This window comes from Sceloporus occidentalis, unplaced genomic scaffold (assembly GCF_023333645.1).
Source record: "Sceloporus occidentalis isolate IW3139 unplaced genomic scaffold, rSceOcc1.0.p SCAF_17, whole genome shotgun sequence".
NCBI lineage: Eukaryota > Metazoa > Chordata > Lepidosauria > Squamata > Phrynosomatidae > Sceloporus > Sceloporus occidentalis.
The window spans coordinates 7,185,668-7,207,500 of NW_028316997.1; the positions used below are offsets into that span (position 1 = coordinate 7,185,668).

At 35.9% G+C, this 21,833-nt stretch overlaps 1 protein-coding gene across 8 annotated transcripts in view; it reads left to right on the plus strand.

Annotated features, from left to right (window-relative positions):
- LOC149302792 (forkhead box protein P2) overlaps positions 1-21,833 on the plus strand; it is a 103,836-nt gene that overhangs the window by 79,362 nt on the left and 2,641 nt on the right. For 5 of the 8 annotated variants that reach the window (XM_089482143.1, XM_089482137.1, XM_089482138.1 and 2 more), the window contains 6 exons: positions 1,875-2,076; positions 2,224-2,300; positions 2,425-2,526; positions 4,974-5,095; positions 6,283-6,352; positions 7,111-7,274. In XM_089482143.1, coding sequence (XP_089338269.1) covers positions 1,875-2,076; positions 2,224-2,300; positions 2,425-2,526; positions 4,974-5,095; positions 6,283-6,352; positions 7,111-7,274 — 737 coding nt within the window. Of the gene's footprint in view, positions 1-1,874; positions 2,080-2,223; positions 2,301-2,424; positions 2,527-4,973; positions 5,117-6,282; positions 6,353-7,110; positions 7,275-21,833 lie in introns of all 8 variants that reach the window. The other 3 variants (XM_089482142.1, XM_089482144.1, XM_089482141.1) reach the window with 2 other exon arrangements.

Sequence of the window (21,833 nt, forward strand, 5' to 3'; positions counted from 1 at the left end):
GTTATGTTTATCTTTAAAAAAAAAAAAATGTTTATTTATGATTACATTTCCTTAACTATTGATACGATTCTTCTTCATTCCACCAAATGCAGTTCATACGCCTTGCTTCTTTGCCTGTAACTTGTTGGACTTATATAAATAAAGCATTAGAAAATGCCCCTGGAATTTAAAAATCTGATCGATTTACTTAAATTTGTACTCTGCGCATTTATAAAATGCCATGTTTTTGGATGTTAAATACCCTGTCAAACATGACAGGTTTTTACAGTGCGGGTTTTTCTAACCGGCTACATTTTTGTTGTGAATGGAAAATAAATCTGCGGTTAAAATATAATTTTGCCTGCAGTTCTAAGCTCTTGAAATATGTTGTAATGTGTGCGAACAAGCATGCACAATTGGTTTTCTAAATGTATGAGGCACAGCATTTAGTCATATCATCTCAGCCTTTTTATGTACGTAACAAAGAATTCCCATTTCTGTCTGCTGGCTTTGAGTGGGAGCTGAATAACAGTTTGCGGTTTATTGGGAACAGATGCACTTGGGGATGCCTTCAGGGTGCCAGTCGTTATTATTAGACTGTTAATGTGCTTCTTCTGGCTGCTTCCCAAGAAAGAGGAACAATTAGCTGGCATATGTTAATTTTTGTTTCCCTAACAAATCTCTCCACTGACTAAATGTGTAAAACAAATCCACAAAGAAAGAAAGATCAATCAATGCTGTACACGCCATTTCTCCTATTAGAATATGTTTATCGCAAGGAAAGTATTTGGGATTTAAGAGGGCACGTGTTTGCTAAATTACATGGCATGGGAGAGGATGCAATGCTTAGGTTAAAGGCTAATGTGCTGTCAAGACAAAGCACAATCAAATGTCTAGGGACCGTTAACACTTTCTGTTCTTGGTATGCATGCTTAAAGGGTTAAGTGGGAATAACGCCCAAATTTCCCTTGCATTTACCTCTAGTGAGTACCATTTAAATTGTAATCATTGTTAAGTGTTGCACCGCTTCTACATTTTGCTAATTGGATGCTATTTATGACCAAAGAGGTGTGGTAGAGGTGATTTTTTTTTGGATAATGAGCAATAGTGCCTCGCTGGGTGGATTAGTGGAGTATACATTCTAAAACAGCTTGCATATATTTTCACCTATTTCCTGTCCTCTACCCTGACACCCACTTTCCAGGGTACATCAGCAATAAGTGACACTGTAATCATAAATTGAAAATGATCCTACCAGAGGAATTGGCAAACTTGACATTTCATTATATTTGTTAACACATGCCACAAATGATTGTTAGTGAGGAAATACCATTTCCCTCTCCCCATCTCCAATCAGATTTAATTTGAAAATTTTCAGCCTCCTCTGGCTAATTTGCAATTAAGACAATTTTGTTTGAATATGTAGTAATGTCATTACCATTCCACCAAATTAGCAAGGAGAGTAAAGGTCAGTGTAAAATTTTCCAGCTGGTTGGAGCTTCTCATCTGAGATTTAGGACTATGAACAAACACTATGGCACTGTTGTAGGGAAAAAAGAACTTATTTAAGGTCTTTATTTCCTTAGAGCACTTCATTTTCATTGTTTTTCTGGATATTGTGTTTAATTTACAGATGATCTCGGACCAGTTATCAACAATCGCTGGCTAAGCTACTTGTTCTCTATTGCTAGGGAAGTGTCTTCAGAGTCTAGCAAAATGTTACAAGTTGGTCCAAAGTAACATTCCAGTAGATTATTAAATAGCATCCAACAGCATTGTGTGTCATATAAAATCATTTTATTTTCCAATTAGCCGAGATAAGCCTTTGCCCTCGATTGGTACCTATACACTTTCTGGTCTTCTCATGTCATCTTCTCACTTTTTTGTCTTTCCAGTTAAACTTGGTGTCTAGTGTTACCATGTCTAAAAACATGTTGGATGCATCCCCTCAGAGCTTACCTCAAACCCCAACTACACCAACTGCTCCCGTCACTCCAATTACCCAGGGACCCTCTGTAATCACACCAGCCAGCGTACCCAATGTTGGAGCCATTCGAAGACGACATTCTGACAAATATACCATTCCCATGTCCTCAGGTAGTATAACCCTTGTGGACTTTAGTTCACATACTTCAAAGATTCATGATTGTTTGTCTTATTTATTCATAATCAGTGGCAATTTGTATCGGCTTTGCAGAAAGCACATAATTTGACACAAGACTAATGCAGTACTTTGTTTTCCAGAAATTGCCCCAAACTATGAATTTTATAAAAATGCTGATGTCCGACCTCCATTTACTTATGCAACTCTCATAAGGCAGGTAGGTATCAAAAATGTGAACTTGAAAATGCATTAATACTGTTCTGGTGACATGGTGATGAAAATGACATCTGGTCTAGTTAGTAAGTCTTTTTAATGTCACTACGGATCTTGTCTCATTTCAGGCTATCATGGAATCGACTGACAGGCAGTTAACACTTAATGAAATTTACAGCTGGTTTACACGGACGTTTGCTTACTTCAGGCGTAATGCAGCAACTTGGAAGGTAACTTGTTTCCAGCGGAACGCTTGTGTTCTGTACGCCGCTTGCTGATAGCACAAGGACCATTTATTTCCATGACATAAGCAGATTAGTATCTGCGTCCCCTCTTTTTAACCTGCCTCTTGAATGGAATGAATTCTCTCTCTCAAAATGACAAGTGAAAGAATAATTTCCCCTCTGATATCGTTTTCTAATTTGGTGCAATTAATAGCAGAGGCTTGGCAGAGAAATGAGGGCTTGACACACTAATTACAGTGTGAACACTCAATCATCAACACCTTTGTTAGTCTCACTATATTACTTTTTCTCTTGCATATTATTGACTAATTAGTTTGAAAAATGTCTGTTTGCCTTGTGCAACAAATGGAGACTGTAGATTTTTTTCTTGGTCTGTGCCTTTTGTACACATCATACCTCATCATACTGACTGAATCTGCCACCGTAGTGAGGTTCGTGGCTACTCAGCTGGAACTAAAGAAAAGTAAAGTGAATATTATCCTGTCAGAACGTAAATGCAGTTTATTTACTTAGACAAAAGGGTTCATCCATATCCCTGTCCAAACAACTTCATTGTCTGGTTCCTACAGGGTGCTAAAAAATGTTACTTGTGAGCATCCATTTCTGGTAAAGAGCAATGTCTGGAAAGATAAGGGTACTCAGCACCGTCTAAGTGAACTGTTTTATTTTCATTTCAAAAAGCAGTCAGAAACATCAATTAGCCACAAGCCATTTCTTACAAAAGGGGAAAATGTTTGTAGCTGAGAACACAGACTGCAGAGAACTCATCGGCATACTAAGAATTTTCAACTGTGAGATATGCTAAGTGAATTAATTTGGATTTAAAATGCAAATGAATCTGGCAGGCGATTACAGATATATGGGTGTGAAAGGTTTACAATGCTCTTTTTCATTTAGAGAATGTTTAGAACTTCCTAGTTTATGCAGTACAATATTATTGTTTTATTTATGCACACTTTCTAGATATGTGTTTTTTTGTTGTTTAGAGACCATATGCATGGCCCCGCACAAATACATTTAACACTTTTTTTTTTTTTTTTTGGTTCAATACAAAATTTATGTCGAAGATTTGCATTTTCTTTTGTTACTCATTAGAGATTGTACTGAATTTTCTGTCATTTGATTTACTGAAAGAAATTTAAAAAGAAATGAAAGGTGATTTAATATCTTAGCTTGGTCTCATCTCCACAGCTCGGGGATCCAGCAAAACTCATTCCGAACAGCTTATTAGTTCTAACTATATCGCATGCATAATAAAACTGCTCATTTGCTCATTAATATTAAAATTATCATATTCCGAGCCATGGGCATTAAGATCAATCAAATCCTTGGATTCCAGGTCAGATGCTAGATCTGCTTATGCGTTTTTTTTTTTTCTTTCTTTTTTTTCGTCTTCTTTTTTTTTTTCTGTTTCTAAAGATTCCTCCTCTTAACGCAAGCCGGAAGCTTGTCTTTGTGCAAATAAAAAAAAAAAAAAAAATTCTTTATTAAAATTACTTTGTTTTATATTCAAGAAATAAAAATTAGGTCATTACTGAATTGACTTGATAGTATTCTGCAAAAGTACTAGAATAAAAATACGTCAGATTAACAAACTGCTCAGTAAATGTTTTTACTGCTTTAACCCCTTTGTTAAAATGTCTTGAATCGTGCACATCTCATGGTGCATTGTTAAAAGGATTAACCTGATGCTCACCTACCTAGCCAAATATTAGGTATCTTAATATACATATATATATATATATATATATATATATATATATATCTATATATAGATATATATATATATATATATATATATATATATATATATATATATAGATATATATATATATATATAAAATAAAATATGTAATATGTTGCACGGAATTTAAATAAATATGTGAAATATTTCCTCCATAAATCATACACGACTCGGGTGAGTCTTTGGTTTGTAGTCAGAAAACATTAACTAGAAAATGCCATCTAATAATACTGAATAAACAAACTCTGTCATTTCATTATTGTGGGATGAAAAGAATGCCTTTGAGTTTATTTGCATAAAGCTTTGTGCAAAATTAACGCTTGTCACTGTAGCCTTTTTAGTATGTTAATACCTCAAGCAGACTGGTTCCTTTGGACATTTCATCTGTCCCCGAGTGCTTGATCAGGGACATAGCTGAGCTGACCTAATTGTTCTGGCATTTTCAAAGATACCATAATTTGTACAGATATTGCAATTTAGACCAGCTCAGTGAAAGGAAGGTTCTGACATAGCTATTATTAAAAGAACTTGAAAGGTTCATATAACAGAGTTCAAGTCTCTCTTTTTTTTTTTTTTTTAAGTTCTGCGCATGTTACAACTAAACTGAAATGCCTTTTTTAATTCATTATGTTGAAATTAACAAAGTCGTTTTACTGAAATACTCTGTCTCGTTACATATCTTATTTAGAATGCAGTACGTCACAATCTCAGCCTCCACAAATGTTTCGTCCGGGTGGAAAATGTTAAAGGTGCAGTATGGACGGTAGACGAGGCAGAATACCAGAAAAGAAGGTCACAAAAGATTACAGGGTATGTTTTGATTATGTTCCAGTAATATGATAAATATCTATTGCTATTGTACGGCGGTGTTCAAGCTAAGCCGTAGAAGGTCTTTTCTCCGCAGGGGTCAGGTGTATGCTGGGTTGAGGTTTAGTAATGTTAACAGTGATGCGAAGAATATAATTAAATGGACAAGAATGTAGGTTAATGGCAATAATTGTCAGTAGGTAAAATGTGGGTTTCTGTCTCAATCACTTTGCAATTACAGCAAGGGGATATTCATTTATACTGGAACCTATTAAAATAATCTAGCATATGGAAAACATATTCTTATTCAACAAGGAAACACACCTTCTGTACAATAATTGCATTTTTATTTAGCAGTCCACTAACATCAGCAATAGTGAAAGAGCAAAATTAGTTTTGTCAAATGAATATCAGGGAATTAAATCATTCACACTCTGGGCATCATTAAACTGGAAAAATATGAGTATTCTATACTTTCTTTCACAATAAAAATATTATTATTAAGAAATACTTTGTAGTGGTGTTATGCTGTCACTCTGTAGAAATCCATAGCTTTGTAAACACAATTTTAATATTGATATTAAAATATTAATATTTTTCATTTTGTCTTTTACGTTGCATTCTATTTCTTGTGTTCAATAAATGGTTAGGTTATCATAATGGGACTGAATAGCATAAGATCCTGGTCCGTGTGACTTGTTTATGAGGCCCCCTAGTATAGGATTATATTATCCTCTCTGCGGTATATTAATGTCACCAAATATTTCTGCGCCTCTACTTTTCTGGCTCTCAGTCCCTGTCCTCACTCCCTTTATGCCCTATCTTGATATGAATGATTTAAGAACGTCCTGAGCATATAAATAAAATGTAATGTGCATTGGGAGTTTTCTATTGGGCAACATATAGTTAATAATTAACATTATATATTGCCAAGTAATAATAATGCCCTTTGACAAGAGAACATTTTATTTTAGTTTAGGTGTTGCCCGTGGTAGCATTGGAGAGGAGACTAAATGTCACAGATATTAATAGCCTACACATTAAAAGGGAGCAATAATTTGCCAAGTCTTTAGACTGTAAGCTCTATGGGACAGGGACCTCCTTAATTTCTCAGGAAATAAAAAAAAAATGTGAACCGTAAGTAGCCCTCTTGTTGAAGGTCTTTTAATGTATGCACGTGTCTCTTGCAGTAGTCCGACGTTAGTCAAGAACATACCCACTAGCCTAGGCTATGGAGCAGCTCTTAATGCAAGTCTGCAGGTAAGTCACAAAGCTGGATTCTCCTTTAAATTCTTCTTTAAATGAATTAGTATTAGTATTGTCCTTTAATAGCTTTATCAGTCAAATGAGTTATATTCCTGAGCACTGTGAGAGGCACTGCCTCGAAAGCTTATTGCTTTTGAAGTGAAGTGGCAAGAAGGACACCCTGTGGCAAATTCTGGAACACCCGTATTTTCTTAAAATAAATGACTAGAAGCTACTCCGGAAAGGTTTCGATGTGATTTAACCCATTCAGACTCTTAGTCGAGGTCAGCACGCGGCACCAGAAACAGACATAAGTTATTCCTGCACGCCCAGACACTTTACAAATGGAGCTGTGATAAAGCCACTGCTTGTAGCAAAGATTGAGAAACCTTGATTACAGAGCTGAGTACATTATATTTCTTCTACAAATTGCCTCTGTTTCAAATAATAGCATTTTAACAATGAGTCTATAGAAGTCCACAAGCCATCGCTACCGAGGATTATATTACTGCTACAAAGAGTTATTTCAAATTCCACTCTTCACTTCCTGAGAAAGATTATTTAATAATGCATGTAATAGCTCTTTCGAAATACATTCATCTTAAAGGCCCAAAACAAACAGCAAAATTGCATTTCAAAAGTAAGACATGTGGTAGCAGTTTGCACAAATTGTTGCTAGTTATAAAAAAAACCCAAACTCTAGTGTATATATACAAATATGACAATTCAAAAAACATGTAACAGTTTATTTGTATATATTTTTATTTTTTCAGGCCGCTTTGGCAGAAAGTAGTTTACCTCTGTTGAGTAACACAGGATTGATAAACAATGCGTCCAGTGGCTTACTACAGGCAGTCCATGAAGACCTCAATGGCTCACTTGATCATATTGATAGCAACGGGAACAGCAGTCCAGGATGCTCCCCACAGCCACACATGTAAGTTTCTTTCACCAGTTTGTTTTGTTTTGTTTTGTTTCTTGGACCTCTGAACCAAAGGCACTTAATTACACGCTAGCTACACAGTACAATCACCACATCTAACAAACCAACTCTACATTAATCAGTGTGAGATCTCTATTTAGATGTGTTGCTGAGTTAAGAAGAAGTGCACTTCTTGGTTTTGCAGCAAAAGAAACATCCACATATGGTTTGAGGTTGAGTTTACTAAATACTAGTTTGCAAAGTTTTTTTTTGAACACTGGGTAATCTTCATATCAACACCATACTAAAAGGCTATTTTCTTTTCTTTTAATAATTTAGAATTTTTTGTGGTAGGACTACCACACATAAATTAAGAGGGTAGATTGAATAGCCTGGCAGCAGAGGTCTGTGTTCTGGTTTTGCTGCTCTCTTATGTAGATCTCGCTCCCTCACATGTGAAGGTCTGTCCATGGTCTTGTATCCATAATGGCCAAGTTAAGGGATGGGCAGACGGTCCTGTCCTTCCAAGTGAATACCTATAGTCTACGGCTAGGATGGCTGCAGAGCAGACATATCATGTGTCTCACCTGCTTCCTAGCTTTCTCGCAAGTTTCCGTACATAGAAGCTAAGGACATCAAATAAATCATCAAATACTGCATCTTTTTGCTCTACCTCCTAGACCTCCTGAATACAAAGCTATAGGGAAGATGATTGTGATCCCTATTGTTACAGTGAGCTGTGTCAGAATGAATGTTGACAGTCTAGATTAAATGTTGGATGTGTGTAGTCTTTACCTGTATCTGGTTTTTGATCCAATCTGGAGTAGTTGACCGTCATATGATACAGTGCAGGGCCATCTTTAATGTAGGGCAACAGGGGCAGCTAACCTTGGCTAGGGCTTACCTTAGGACCCACAGCAGCTGTCCCTGGGGCCCATCAATAGATGCCCGGGGCAAGCTAGTTCTGTTGTGGAGGATTGTGCATCAACTGGTACAGACCTCTATGCTAACAGTTCTCCCTTTTAAAATTTGCATAAGAAGAAATTCCTAGTCTAGACGTCTCTACCAGCTGCACAGAACTCTGCCTTCATCACACTGTGACAGGTATGTCTGGGCTGGGGGGGCAATAGAAGAGGATTAAAGATGGTCCTTGATAAAATTATAATTTATCTGTTAAACAGCTGTTCCCATGTATAACTTAACTAATAGCTGGGCTGCTTACATTGTACATGACAAAATTGCATGCATCTGAAAGCAAAGCACAGATTATGAACACATATCAAGAAAGTTTATGTAGATTTTTATTGGATTTATTTGTCTGCATCCAAAAAGGATTCAGCTATAAAAAAAATTGCAAGCCTCCGCCACTTTACTCATTGCCACTAACATAAGTACACCAGCCAAACCCAGATTAGGCAATACATCTGAATTAGTATGATGTACTTATAGCACGGGAAACAAACAAACAACAAACTTAATAGGCTGATCGTTTCAGATCCTTCCATGTGTATGTCTTACCAAAGTTTCAAGTTGAATCACCTAGACCCAAAGTATCACCTGACATTGGGTACTGTAGATAGTTTGGTCATAGGAGAGGCATAGCCTTCATCAGGAACACGAAAAACGTAGCCAGATGAGCAGCGCTTAGGACCTGCTTACATCTAATCATAGACAAACAATGAGTCCATATTCAGAATCTCATTTAAGGCACGTTTCTGCCTCAAATTCATTAAATAATGCCCTGGGGAATAATGATGCTACCCCAGTAACAAATAGTTCATTGTTACTTAATACCTAATTCGTTACATCTAATTTAAGCATCAGTGAGAAAAAATATACACATTTCTTCTTACACAATACGCAATATGTTTAGCTTAAAGTTTTAAATATAAATGCATTTTAAATTTCACTTGAAAAAAAGGACAACCCTAATTATTTGGCTAACCTGTTACTATGAAGCTATATACTGCACTTTATCCAGCACTACACATTGTACGCATGACTGTTCTTTTAAATCCCATGTGCCCGGGATCTACATTTGATCCTACAAAAGACATATTATATTTATTAATGTCCTGCTGTTATAACTGTTTCGGATGCAAAAAGGAGAAAATCCTCCTTATTGAGCCAATATCCATAAAAGGACCCAGGAATGTACATAGTCATTATCTGACTGATTACGATCTTCAAACCAGCTCTGAACTTGCACTAAATTAAGTGCATTGCCCTTTTATTAAAACCATTAAATATAACTTTAACTATTACCCATGGTTTACACAGAGCCAAGCAGAGTGTAACTTTTTTCTTGTCTTATAAATCAGTGTAATTACATATTCAACTTTAATTACTGGTGTGTCTGTATTGGCAAGGTTTATATGTTATATTTTATGCAGAACTACGATTCCTATTAATATTTAGCAGCTAACTATATCATTAATTACTCTAAAATCTTTCCCCTACCATCTTTTTAATGGAGCTGAGAGAGTGGAATTATTAAAAATTGATGCATTGTGGATTTCAGAAATGTGTACGAAGCGTTAGAAATGCCTGGCCTTAATGAGTGATGTCAAATGTTGTACTTTCTTGTTTACTAAATTGTGAAACGTGGACCTCCGAGATATTGTTTTAAATCATGTTCCTGGTAATGAGAAAATGCAACATTTATCTTCCATTTTCCTTTTAAGCAGGGTACCTTGTGTGTGTGTGTAATGATTTGTTGCGCAGGTACGTGGTGTTTAAAGAGTTAAAGCTCCCTGAAAACATCACCAATATTAACAGTATTTTTTTTTTTTGTAATTTAAATATTATAATATATAACATTGTCCTGTCTTGTCAAAATGTTTCGACATTTCTTATATGTTTACCAATAAAATAGTCACTTGGGCAGCTATTGGAGCACACCAATCCCTTTTGGCTTTTACCGCAAACGTTTACATGCGTCTGCACATCCCTTAAACAATCCATAGCGTAGTCAAACACATTCGCTAGGGAAATCAGATCCCATAATATATTTTATAATACATTCGCCGAACACAAAGCTGATAACATTGGGTATTATGTGCCATTCCTCCGGTAGCCATTTAATCCTTGAAATTAAAGGTTTGCTCTATGAAGGTATCCTTAGATGCATTAAATATTATAGAATACATAATAAAAGCTGTTATAGAAAGCTCCTGAGAGCATTTCATTGAGAAACAAGAAAAGTGAAGAGTCTGACTAAAGTTTTTGGTTTCCTGAGCTATGCTGTGAACCATGCAGTGGCTTGCTTGAGGCATCCTAGTCTGGCTCTTTACTTTTAAGAGTTCTCCTGGGTATGTTAATGCGTTCTTTCTGTATGAATTACCAGGACAATAAAAGTTTAAAGAGCAAACAGGAGTTACGTTGCATGTATTAAAAACAAATGTAATTTTGCTTTAAGTCTCTTAAGAAAACAGCTTGTGAAGAAAAGCCGCTTTACAAATATGTTATGCGTGCAATGGCTGTTTAACATGCCGTGGTGCGCAAAAAAGGATCACACTGCAACTTACGGGGAAAAATAATACGCATTTCCATATTTAAAAGGCCTACGAGCCATTCAAGAAGCAATAATGCAACATATATTATTACATTAACATGTACATTTCAGATTTTGTTCGGGGATGCCCAAAATACTTGTACCCATTAACATGGCTGTTTTTTGCATTGGTTTTGTCTGGGAAAGTGTGTTTGGACCTTTTATTCTCAGGCGGTGCGTTAATGTGTGTTGTTTGTAGCTGGGCACTGTAATAGGTCAGGTATAAAGTTTAGTTGTGGTGTAAAAGTGGCCATAATAACGATTGTCTTGAGTGTTCCATTTTTATCGCTCTTCAAACCCCAACGTAGGATTGGATAGGTTTGTGTTTTTATTTCGTGTGATGCATTTAATGAAGCCAAGTTGAATTTAATATAACTAGTTGAGTGCTAACACTCATACTGTTACCTATCTGCGACCGTTTTTATACCCTCAACAAACCACATTTCCTTACGTGATCTATGTAGAATCACATGTAATACTGTTAACCACTTCAGTCAAACCAACAAGAAACATCATGTAATTACATTTCGGTTCGTAATAAAACTGGGCATATGATACAGATTGAACTTTTATTTAGAATATAGATTTTAATAACATTTTACATCAAATATTGCAATATCAAATTGCATGCATTTTTCATGACACTCAGGGTGAAAAAAAAAAAAATTGCTTGAGGAAAATAGTCATAATAAGGCCGTTAAAGCAGTGCTTCTCTCACAATGGTAATTATGGCAGTACTTTGAGGTTCTCCTTAAGCAGCCGTTCATTAATATGGGCTTTCTAGAAGGAGGAACTGGAGTGGTCCTGAAATCCTGCATAATTAAAGCATCGGACAACTAATAAAAGAGCATCACCTCTATTAGAAAATTGGAACATTTAAGCATTTATAGCAAGTTTATAATTTACAGTAAAATGAAAACAAAATGTAGCCTTCAAGGCACGTTCGCAAGTTTGTCAACATTTGAAACCATCAGCAACACATACTGAGCATATACCTATTTGTTCTAGCAGCAACATAAAATAGTATTGATGTTTAATGGAATGCCAAATTATCAATAAAATATACTACAAATATCACTGCAGCCATTAACAAAATGTCTTTAGCACATCTTCAAAAAAAATGTAAACTTTTTAACCCTTTCTTAGTCCTTAAACATCCAAATGTCAACATACTTTTTTTTTATTGGATATTTATTGTTCAATAAACATAATATCAATAAACAACCGTTCATCAAAACAGAACGAGCGCATGAGAATATACACATATCTTCCCCCCATTCTTTAAACATCTGTTTAAGGAGCCTTATCTGTCACAAGCTAGTAACACCTTAGAAGCATCAATCATATCTCAAAATGTTGGTCTCACAATGTATCTCTTAGGATGGATAACTGGATTAAAAATGTCAAGGAAAAGAATATCAATCAGCACTGTTCCCTCCTTTTATCTCACATTTTAACTTAGACTGTAAGCTCTTTGAAGCAGACACCTCTTCAGTATAGAATGTGTTAGTACTTACAACTATTTTTTAGCAACATTATACTTTGGGGGCCTCCTTAGAGATTGTCCAAGGCCTAGATGAAGACTTTCTAGCTTTGATTTCAAGTGTTGACGCTTTTTATTCTGTGTATCTCTGTCTTATTAACCTGCTTTCTGAAAGCAGAAGCTGTATTCAGAAGCGATTTGAAAAGTTTGGTTGCAAACTCTTTGTGTCAAACCAAATAAACAAAATATGCTGTAGTTTTTAATTTCCATTGGAAATAATTTTTTAGCATTGTAGCATATGTTTTTACTTAACGGGTTTGCTATCAAAACAACCCATTGCTCCCCTAACTTTAATCAACAATGCGACTCTCGCATGAAGAGCCGATGTTGTGCAGGGGATTAAGCAGAGGCATTGTCAGATTAAAAATGACTTTTTTTTTAATTATAATACAGGAACAGAACGGGTTTACATAATTTAGACAATCATGCAATACTTCATATCTTTGATCTTGTAATTATAACATCACAAAAATTGTCAATTACAAATTTTTGTTTCTAATGGATCTTAAAACGAGCACTCATTTAAAACTTATAAAATAGCTGAACTAGAGCAGGATATTTAATTTGAAAAAATAACATTTACAGTATGCGAGAGGCTTCTGTAGCTTTTTAAGTACTATCATATTGTGGGAATATACAGAAATAAAGTATTTTATTTAAATCATTTTTAAACCGATTTTTGGCTGATTCTATACACAAGATTGTTCCTTTTAGTGCTCAAGAACACTTTGATACATTCATTCCCTGCAACCAGCTTTTAGAAATAAGGGACATCAAAGAACAAAAGGGGGACAGAGAGATTTGGACCTTAAAGTAGGACTTCCCGTACTAAAGAGAGAGCTCCGGGGAGATACAGGGATGGTGTACCACATGTAATACTACAGGTACACAATGATAGATACCTGCTGTTTTACAGGTAAAACTGTTTCTAAAAACAACTTTAAAATGAGTCTAGTGTGTAGCCGCACTGTATTGATAGAATGACTTGTAGGGAAACTAGCCACATATGTGGGACAAAGAGTAAAAACCGGTGAAGCATCAAGAAAAGGGGGAAGTCAAGAGTAAGACTGACTACATGTCTAACAAAGTGACCTAAATGATTATACCAAGCAGAATGTTTCAAATGACAAGTTCCCCTTTAACTGCAAAGCTATAGATACAAAACCATACATACTGCAAAAATATACATACAACATATGTTTGTATTTCTGTATGTGTGCTGCTCAGAAACACCGATTTTTTTATCTTTGTTTTCAAGATTTTCTTTAAAAAAGCTGACTCTTTCATAAGGCAGCTTGTGATCTGACCATTTTATCCACAGCCTAACTGTACTTGGATCAGTTTCGGCTTGACCATCGATGCACTTTCTTTTCTCTGGTCTTCTGAGAAATGGAATATATGTGAGGTTCTGAAGCAGTGGTATCTTTAAAATGCATTCCATTGCAGACACTATGATTGCTTGAAATTGCTCTACAATACTTGTAAGGATATCCTCCCACCTTATTATGTGAAAGCAATCAAATAGTGTTATGATATGCAATTATGGGAACAATACAGTACCCAGCATTGGTTTCCTGATACTGTGTGCATTAACAGCTGATTTTCACATTTCATTTTGTGTAATGCTTCAAAACAGAGCAAAAGTGTTAATGTATCACTGTATTTCCGCATGTATTTTTAGAAAACTTCTAAAGGGACTTTACTGCTCAAAACAAAAAACTTTCCTACTTTTAAACCTTATTTTAATCAAAACTATAAAAACTAATGTTTTTTGTAAAGCAGTCGTATTGGCATGTTTGTTTTTTCAAGGAACTAAAGCTCTGTATGCAAAATTAGTGTTCGGATTGTGTTTTAAACATTAACATTCTCATAACATTAGGTCATTGATTTGTAAGCCAAATATGGTTTGTTTTGTTAGGTGCATTATGTGTAGGAGAAGATGTTTGATCGATGACCCAGTCATGACTGGCAGTAGCGGTCACATATATATATATATATATCCTTTTAGTATTAAAAACCGTTGATATCATAGTCTCCTCTTAAAAGAGTGCTACAGAATATAATGCAATGAATAATAAGACAGTGTACTTTTTGCAGCTGTGGTACAGAGAGCTTTTGTTTCCACATAGGAAGAAAGATGGGGGACATGTTTGAAATAAAGGGGGGGGGATAACCCACTCACAGGGTCAGGGGTAGCATCAAGTAGGCTTAAAAGTAGCAGGGAGCAGGCAAAACTTTAGCAGGAAGTGGGTAGAAACTGGGGCTCCTTCCACTCTTGGTAATCACCTCTACTTTCTGGAGACTCCAAGTGAATTGTGGAGCATTTATGCTTGTCTGGTTAACTGTTTAAAAAGCACTACTTCTAATTACACTCAAGAAACACTTTCATTTCTAGTGCATACATTTATCTATGACACCTTGTCTTGTTTGTAGAGACTGCTTTAACATCTTCCGCCTGCCTTTACTGGCTTTTAGTATAACCCATAGTTTGGGTCATTGCTTTTGCTGTACCTTTTCATTTTACATTGTTCCAGTGCCCTGTTGTTGCACTTTCAGATCATTCAAGTTCCTTGTATCTCCTCTTGACAAAAGGATCATTCCAGTCCCCTGTCATTCCACTTTGAGATTGTTCGAGTGCCTACAACGGTGAGCTTATTATGCTTTAATGTGATTATGGGGTAGGAGGGAGTTAAGGCTGGCACAATATTAATGACTTTGCATGTAAAGCATATTGAGATTTATATCAATACCAACACATATTAAAAGAAATACAAGTTTAAGTAACATGCCACCACAGCCATATAGTGGCTTCATCAGTGGATCTATATGAATGGGCACTTTTGAAAGATTAAATTGCACATCATAATACATTTGTCTAGTATTTATCAGATAAAAAAATGAAATGTATATGCTATGCTGTCTTTCACCTGCCCCTACACTTTGCCCCATGTATGTATATAGCACAGCTGCAAACGTGCATCTCTAAGATGTAGTACTGAACAAGTTGAGCAGATACAATATGATGAAACGTAAATGCCCCCTCCTCACCTTTAGCCTCCTACCTTAGCTTATATCTTCTCACACCCTCATGCACTCTACTGCACAAAGGTCCTCAACCTCCACTTTATTTCCCGACTCGGTTTACACCCACTGCATCATGCACTTGTGCTTTAACTTTTTTTTTTCCATCTCGTCTCCATTATCAGAGAACCTTATTCATCCCATTCCATGCTGCAATGTGTTTTGCATGTTTTTTCTGTATTCCTGCATGCTGTGCTTACACATGCGAGGTGTATGTTATGTAAAGACTTATTATGCATATTCTACTGATTTCTAATACTTTCTTGTATCTGGTGCATTTTCAGATCACCTTTCACGCTGTGTGTCTGTGTTGATTAATGCGTTGGTAACAATAGGAATTGTCAGTATCTTTGTTGGATAATCAGTCATCTTCCTTGATTATGGGTTATTCTGCTTTATTTATGGTATATGTCCCTAAGGGTTCGTAGTAAATATATATTCCCAGTCCTCCAAGTTAACTTGTTTTATATCTGCTTCTCACAGAGGATTTATTTGTGTAGTTTGATGTCTGATTTCTGGCATAAGTACAATGCCATGCCAGAAATGGAATATATGTGAGGTTCTGAAGCAGTGGTATCTTTAAAATGCATTCCATTGCAGACACTATGATTGCTTGAAATTGCTCTACAATACTTGTAAGGATATCCTCCCACCTTATTATGTGAAAGCAATTTGAATATAGCGTCATAAATATGTTGAATGTCTTTTCCATGGAGATATGAGACTGTATTAATACCCATGTGCTAGTCAGTAACCTGGCGGATTTCAGGGTCTTAAGCATCTCCCCACAATGCCCTTTTTACATGGCAAAAAAGACAGATGTAGCATAACACCTTTTGATGTTACAAATTAGCATGCACACCATTTCCAGCTACATTTATAGTTTTTCTGATGTGTATGGTGCACATTTAATTTGTGTGTGTTAATCCCTTACCTAAAAAGGGTACCTTACTTATAAATGAATTGATACATAAATTCTACATTGTGTTGTTACTGCATTTCCCCTGCCATAGAAGATGTCCTATAAATTACTGCTGTTTCCCGTTTACGATTTGCCATGAAAGCATACGCTTTAATACACATTCTTTTCAGCACAAACAAAAACTGCTGAAGACGCACCACCCCGTCCACTTTCTGTGATCTTGGCTGCTAGAAACAGCTGTTGACTAGGAGGAAAGTTACCCCATGAAAATCACTGACTTGCTTTCTGCACATGCCTCTTATTAGACCACTCGGAGTGCTCCTCAGAACCAGCACCTGAGCTGACTTTGTTTTTTTATTTCTAGTGCTCTGCTAGGCAGGTGAGGCGTTTTATTTTCAAGGCAAATAGACGATGGGTAATGAAAACAAATGTATGGAGATTCTTTTCATGATTCCTTCCATACATTGAATGTAAAAATAGGTAAAATATAAGGTGACACTTAGCTATCATATGCATTAAAGTTCATATGATGGCTGGAATGTCCCTTTAATGTAGATCTTCACAAACTGCCAGTCTTGTATTTTAGGATACATAGCCAACTATAATTAGCAAGTGATCGGTAGTTTTGATTCTGCGTAGAGAGTGTGTCACAACTATTCCTTTTTCTGAGTGCTGATTGCTTCTGGTGCCGTCTGCTTCTGACAATAACTGTCTCTGACTACAGACATCTCATAGACAATACTACACGAAAGTTGAAGCTTTTTGACACAGTTCACCGAGCATCTTTCAGAATGTAGGACATCAGGATGAGACCTGGGCTTCCATTGTGTGAATACTTGAGAAAGGAAAGGTTAACAAGGGTCTAACCTTGAAAACACTGAAAGGGAATGGTATCACTTTGGATAGTATCTTTTCCCTCCGACCCATTTGTCAAGTCATCTATATAATATCCATTAATCTCTTAGATGACGTTTCATTGAACCCACCGTTATTTTATGACACCAATCATCATCACTATGCCTATTTGCTTTAGGAATTGGTTAAGGGAAATCATCTTTTGTTTCCATATCTCTCTCTTAGTATGTAATGAACTCAAGCTCAGTGTACAATGCTACCTGATTTTCACCTTATGGTGGCTTTCTGGCATTACATGCTTATTAAAGGTGCTGTTCCTTTTGGAACTGAAGCATCAGAAGTAGCATTTCTGATATTGCTGACTGCCCAAACAGAAGTAATGATTTAATCATGTAAAGTTTAGTTAGTCCTAATTTTGCAGGGAACACTTAACTGTCATGAGACACAAAAGCAGACACCAATAACAAAAAAACTCATTGAAAGTGTCTGTCTTGTTTTTATATGATTAAACCTTAAGAGAAAAGAATATAATGAGATCATTTCTACAGTTTATTTGTCTTAATGGAACAGCATCTAATACATACTGGAGATGCCATTACACATGGGTGTGCACTCTTTAAATAAAATAGGATAAACTATTCAACTAATTACCCTGAATATTCTTTTAAAATGTTAATACATAATATAAACTGTTACAGTCCGTATCATATCAAGTAAATGAAGTGAAAAAATAGCGCCATGACCTGTTTTTGAAGGCACAGTTAGTTCTGTTGGGAATTTAAATACTATTCTTGATGTACAATGTGGTTTTTACATTTCCATTAGGTTCTCAACACAAGCTGGTGTTACTTTGACAGTAAATAGTAAATGTGCCATATCAACTGTATGTACTTAGAAACCTAAGGTTAAGGTGTCACGCGTATAAAACTCTGTCCGTACTTAATGCCTTTTTAAAAAAAAAATTGTTATAGAAAAGTACCGACCATACCTTGCATTTGCTTAAGATTTTCACATAACACTATATGTAGCAATTATTGGAAATCTAAACATAGTGAAATATTTTCATATTGTAGCCAGATATTTATGAGGTGTAATTTTATACTGCATAATGTAGGACTTCAATCCATGGGATTTGGGTAAATACCTTTGCCTCTGACATCATGGGAACAACATTTCCTGGATATCCATGTTATGGCTATTTTCTTTATTTTTCTAATTCTAGTAGTAAATCTGGCAAACTTTCATTTTAGAAACTTTTCTGATATTTTCTTTTTTCCTGCCTAAGGCTAGGCCAGAATTGTCTGAATCCATTTACCTTGTGATCCCTAACAGCTGTCAGATACAAATAAACGTTAACATTTTGTTTGATTTAAAAGCCAGCCATACCAGGAAAAAAGCACGTGCAATGCATTATAGAAGTGTGACTATATGCATTATTATATATCTTTAAAAGATGTTTTCTTATACCCTTTTCCTCTGTGTCCCTGAAATGCTAACCAGTTACTTGTTTTAAATAATTTATATTAATTTAATGTTTTATATAGAGCAATCGTAATCCATAGAACGAGTAGTATATAACATAACAATTTGACTTACAGAAACAACAGGCCAGGTTAAAATATATATAATCATATGATAATGATAATCAATGTTTAATATGTAGGTTAAAACACAATCATTAATTGAAACAGAAACTGTTGTTTAGGAGGAACAGCCAAACTCACTAACAAGGTGAGGTTGTGGAAGATAGTTTAATGACAAAGATTAATGGAAGATGTCCAGCAATGCCATCAGATCCACATTGACACCCATATACTGTCCAGAAAAGTCTGATCACAAGTTGTTTTCCTGGAGACAAAAAACATACTTCCCACATGGAAGTAAGGCCAAGTTACTCAACTTTTTATAAAAACACGAGAACTGGGGTGCAGAAAATGGCAGCAGGTGCTCTGGATTGATGAAGGCAGTTTGTTTGCCAAAGGGCTGGAGACAGGTACAAGAATGAGTGTTCTACAGGCAACAGTGAAGCATAGTGGAGATTCCTTGTAAGCTTGGGGCTGCATTTCTGCAAATGGAGTTGGGAATTTGATCAGAATTAATTGTCTCATCAATGCTGGGAAGTACCGGCATATACTTATATATCATGCAATTTCCATCAGAGGCATCTCTTGGTCCCAAATGTATTCCGCAGCATGACAACGACCTCGTACATACAGCCAAAGTCATTAAGAACTATCTAAAGTGTAAAGGTAAACAATGACACCAGGAAGGGATGGTTTGGCCTCCACAGAGCCCTGATCTCAACATCATTGCTTTGCATTGTGTTAAATGATAAAAAGGAATTAACAACATGTCCTCTATTTTTAAAAGCATTCATGCTTTACTGTGTTTTTATTTCAAACCTGCCTTAAACTGTCCTCTATCTGAACATCACTTTAACTTTTTTTAATAAATAAAGATGATTGACTGTTTTAGTATGACAGATGATCTAGTGTTGGTTACCATGAATTGTTACTAGAACTGTGCTTGTCTATATAATTGATCCACAAACACTGACACCCAACCATAGTTCCCTGCATTAAAAAAGCCAAACTGCCCCTGTAAACGCATAGTTCAGTTGGTAAGGTGATGTAAAAAATCTTCCCGGTCAAACTATGCATTATGTAAGGCCAGCTCAGCCCTTCTTACAAGTGAAACTCACTGGGATTGGGATTTCTTAATGTATAGACAAGTTAGATAGCTGAATCTACAGTTCTAAAATACTATTTCCTAGTTTGAAGCTACACATACACCTAAAACCTCAGTCAACTGTGAAAGCGCCAAACGTTTCTCATAGCACTTGCCTTTGTATCAAAGTGATTATCGCATTTTATCAATTCAGTCCTTGTTCGAAGGATCTCAGTTTCATCTCCTGTCATACCATCAATGTTTATTCTGCTTGTAGAATTCATGGGTGGATATGCCTGAAAATCTAAAAGGATGAACGTGTACCAAGGTTTTATATCCACAAGTGTGCTTTATGTATATGTATATAATAGAAATGTACATCTAAGTCAGTGTTTTGACATTTGCTCGAGATAAAGATGCTGATTTTTTGTATTATTCAGTAGCTCAGACTGCCACAGTTTTGTTACACACGAATCCCCAATTGTTAACAGTGTGGAATATATAAATATTTATTAACAGCATAGGTACAGTTAAGATCTCTTTAATGTCTATGTCACCGGGAATGCACAGATCTTACCTACACTTCAAATAAATTGGTTATGATATCAGGATTTGTTTCTGTATGTTACAAAACATTGAATTTTAATAAAACTTATGTAGTTAAATGAAAACTATAAACACTCTGTTAATAGCTGCTTTAGAGACCACTTTATATATACCACTCTCTTTATTGGTCCACTTTTATTAGATAGAAAGATAAGACAACAGCCAAGAATAAAATAACAAGACAATATATTTATATTACTAAGTGGCATTGATATCTACAATCATACCTAAATCTTTGGTAAGAATGTTGTAAATGTATTAAAAAAAATACATATCAGTGTAACCTTGTTGCAGCTATCTCAAACATAGAGGTTTTTATGTTCTTGTTTGTATGCAGTAACTATAAACAGTTTCAGCCCAATATTTCTTTGTAAATTGCTAGATTAAATGAGAAGTGGCTACGGCTGCAATCCCTATGCTGCCTGTTTGATATACTGTCTCCTCGATGGTACTGCTTAATGAATACTCCCTGAAGATCTAATTTTCCCATAATGTGGTAATTTAAATCAATTTCAATATATTACAGCGTTTACTAGCTTTTCAAGACTTTAGTGGCAATATGCAATATGGTTGTGTTGGATTAGCTTGCGCAGTTAGGTGTTAGTGGCTTGGTCAGCCACCGTCTTTGGGGGACTTGCTAAAATACATTCTAGAATAAAAAAAATAAAGTATTAGATACAGTGTTTTTGGTGTTGTAGGTTAGTTTAATGTCCCATGCAGCCTCAGCAACGAAGAATGCTTATTAATGTACTTTGTAAGTACTGTAATAGGCATTCTTTACCTGTAGGGGGGAAAAAAAAAACTTAGAAAGAAACTGCAGCTCCAGATCTACAGTTTATCATCTAGTCAGTGTTTTAGGGCACCCATTGAGATAAGTGGTAGTGTTTTCTGCATAGACATGCCAGGGGGAGAGTCTGGTAACCCCAGTTTCAGGGGGCCTAATAAAGTATGTAAAGTTGCCGGACAAATCTTTGTAATAAGTTGGGGTGCAAGGAAAGGGTGCGTGATGGGGTTCTGGCAAATCCCACTATGCATTTCCAAGGGGACAGAAACGAAAATGTATGGGAGACAATCAGCTGCCATATACATTAAAGTGCAAATGATGGCTGGAGTGTCCCTTTTAATTGGATGTCTGTATAACAAATGGGAATTGGAATAATGGCCACTCATGCAACCTTGTCATGTAGTTTCTGTAGAGATTTGTAAGGGCCATCCAGGCAAAGGAAGTTCTGTACCGTGTACAAATCGAGTTGGAGCATGCCTAATACGGTTTGTGTCGCCATAAAGAATGATAATACACCTTATTTCATTACAATACCCTGCTAATGATGGTATTTGCATCCCCGG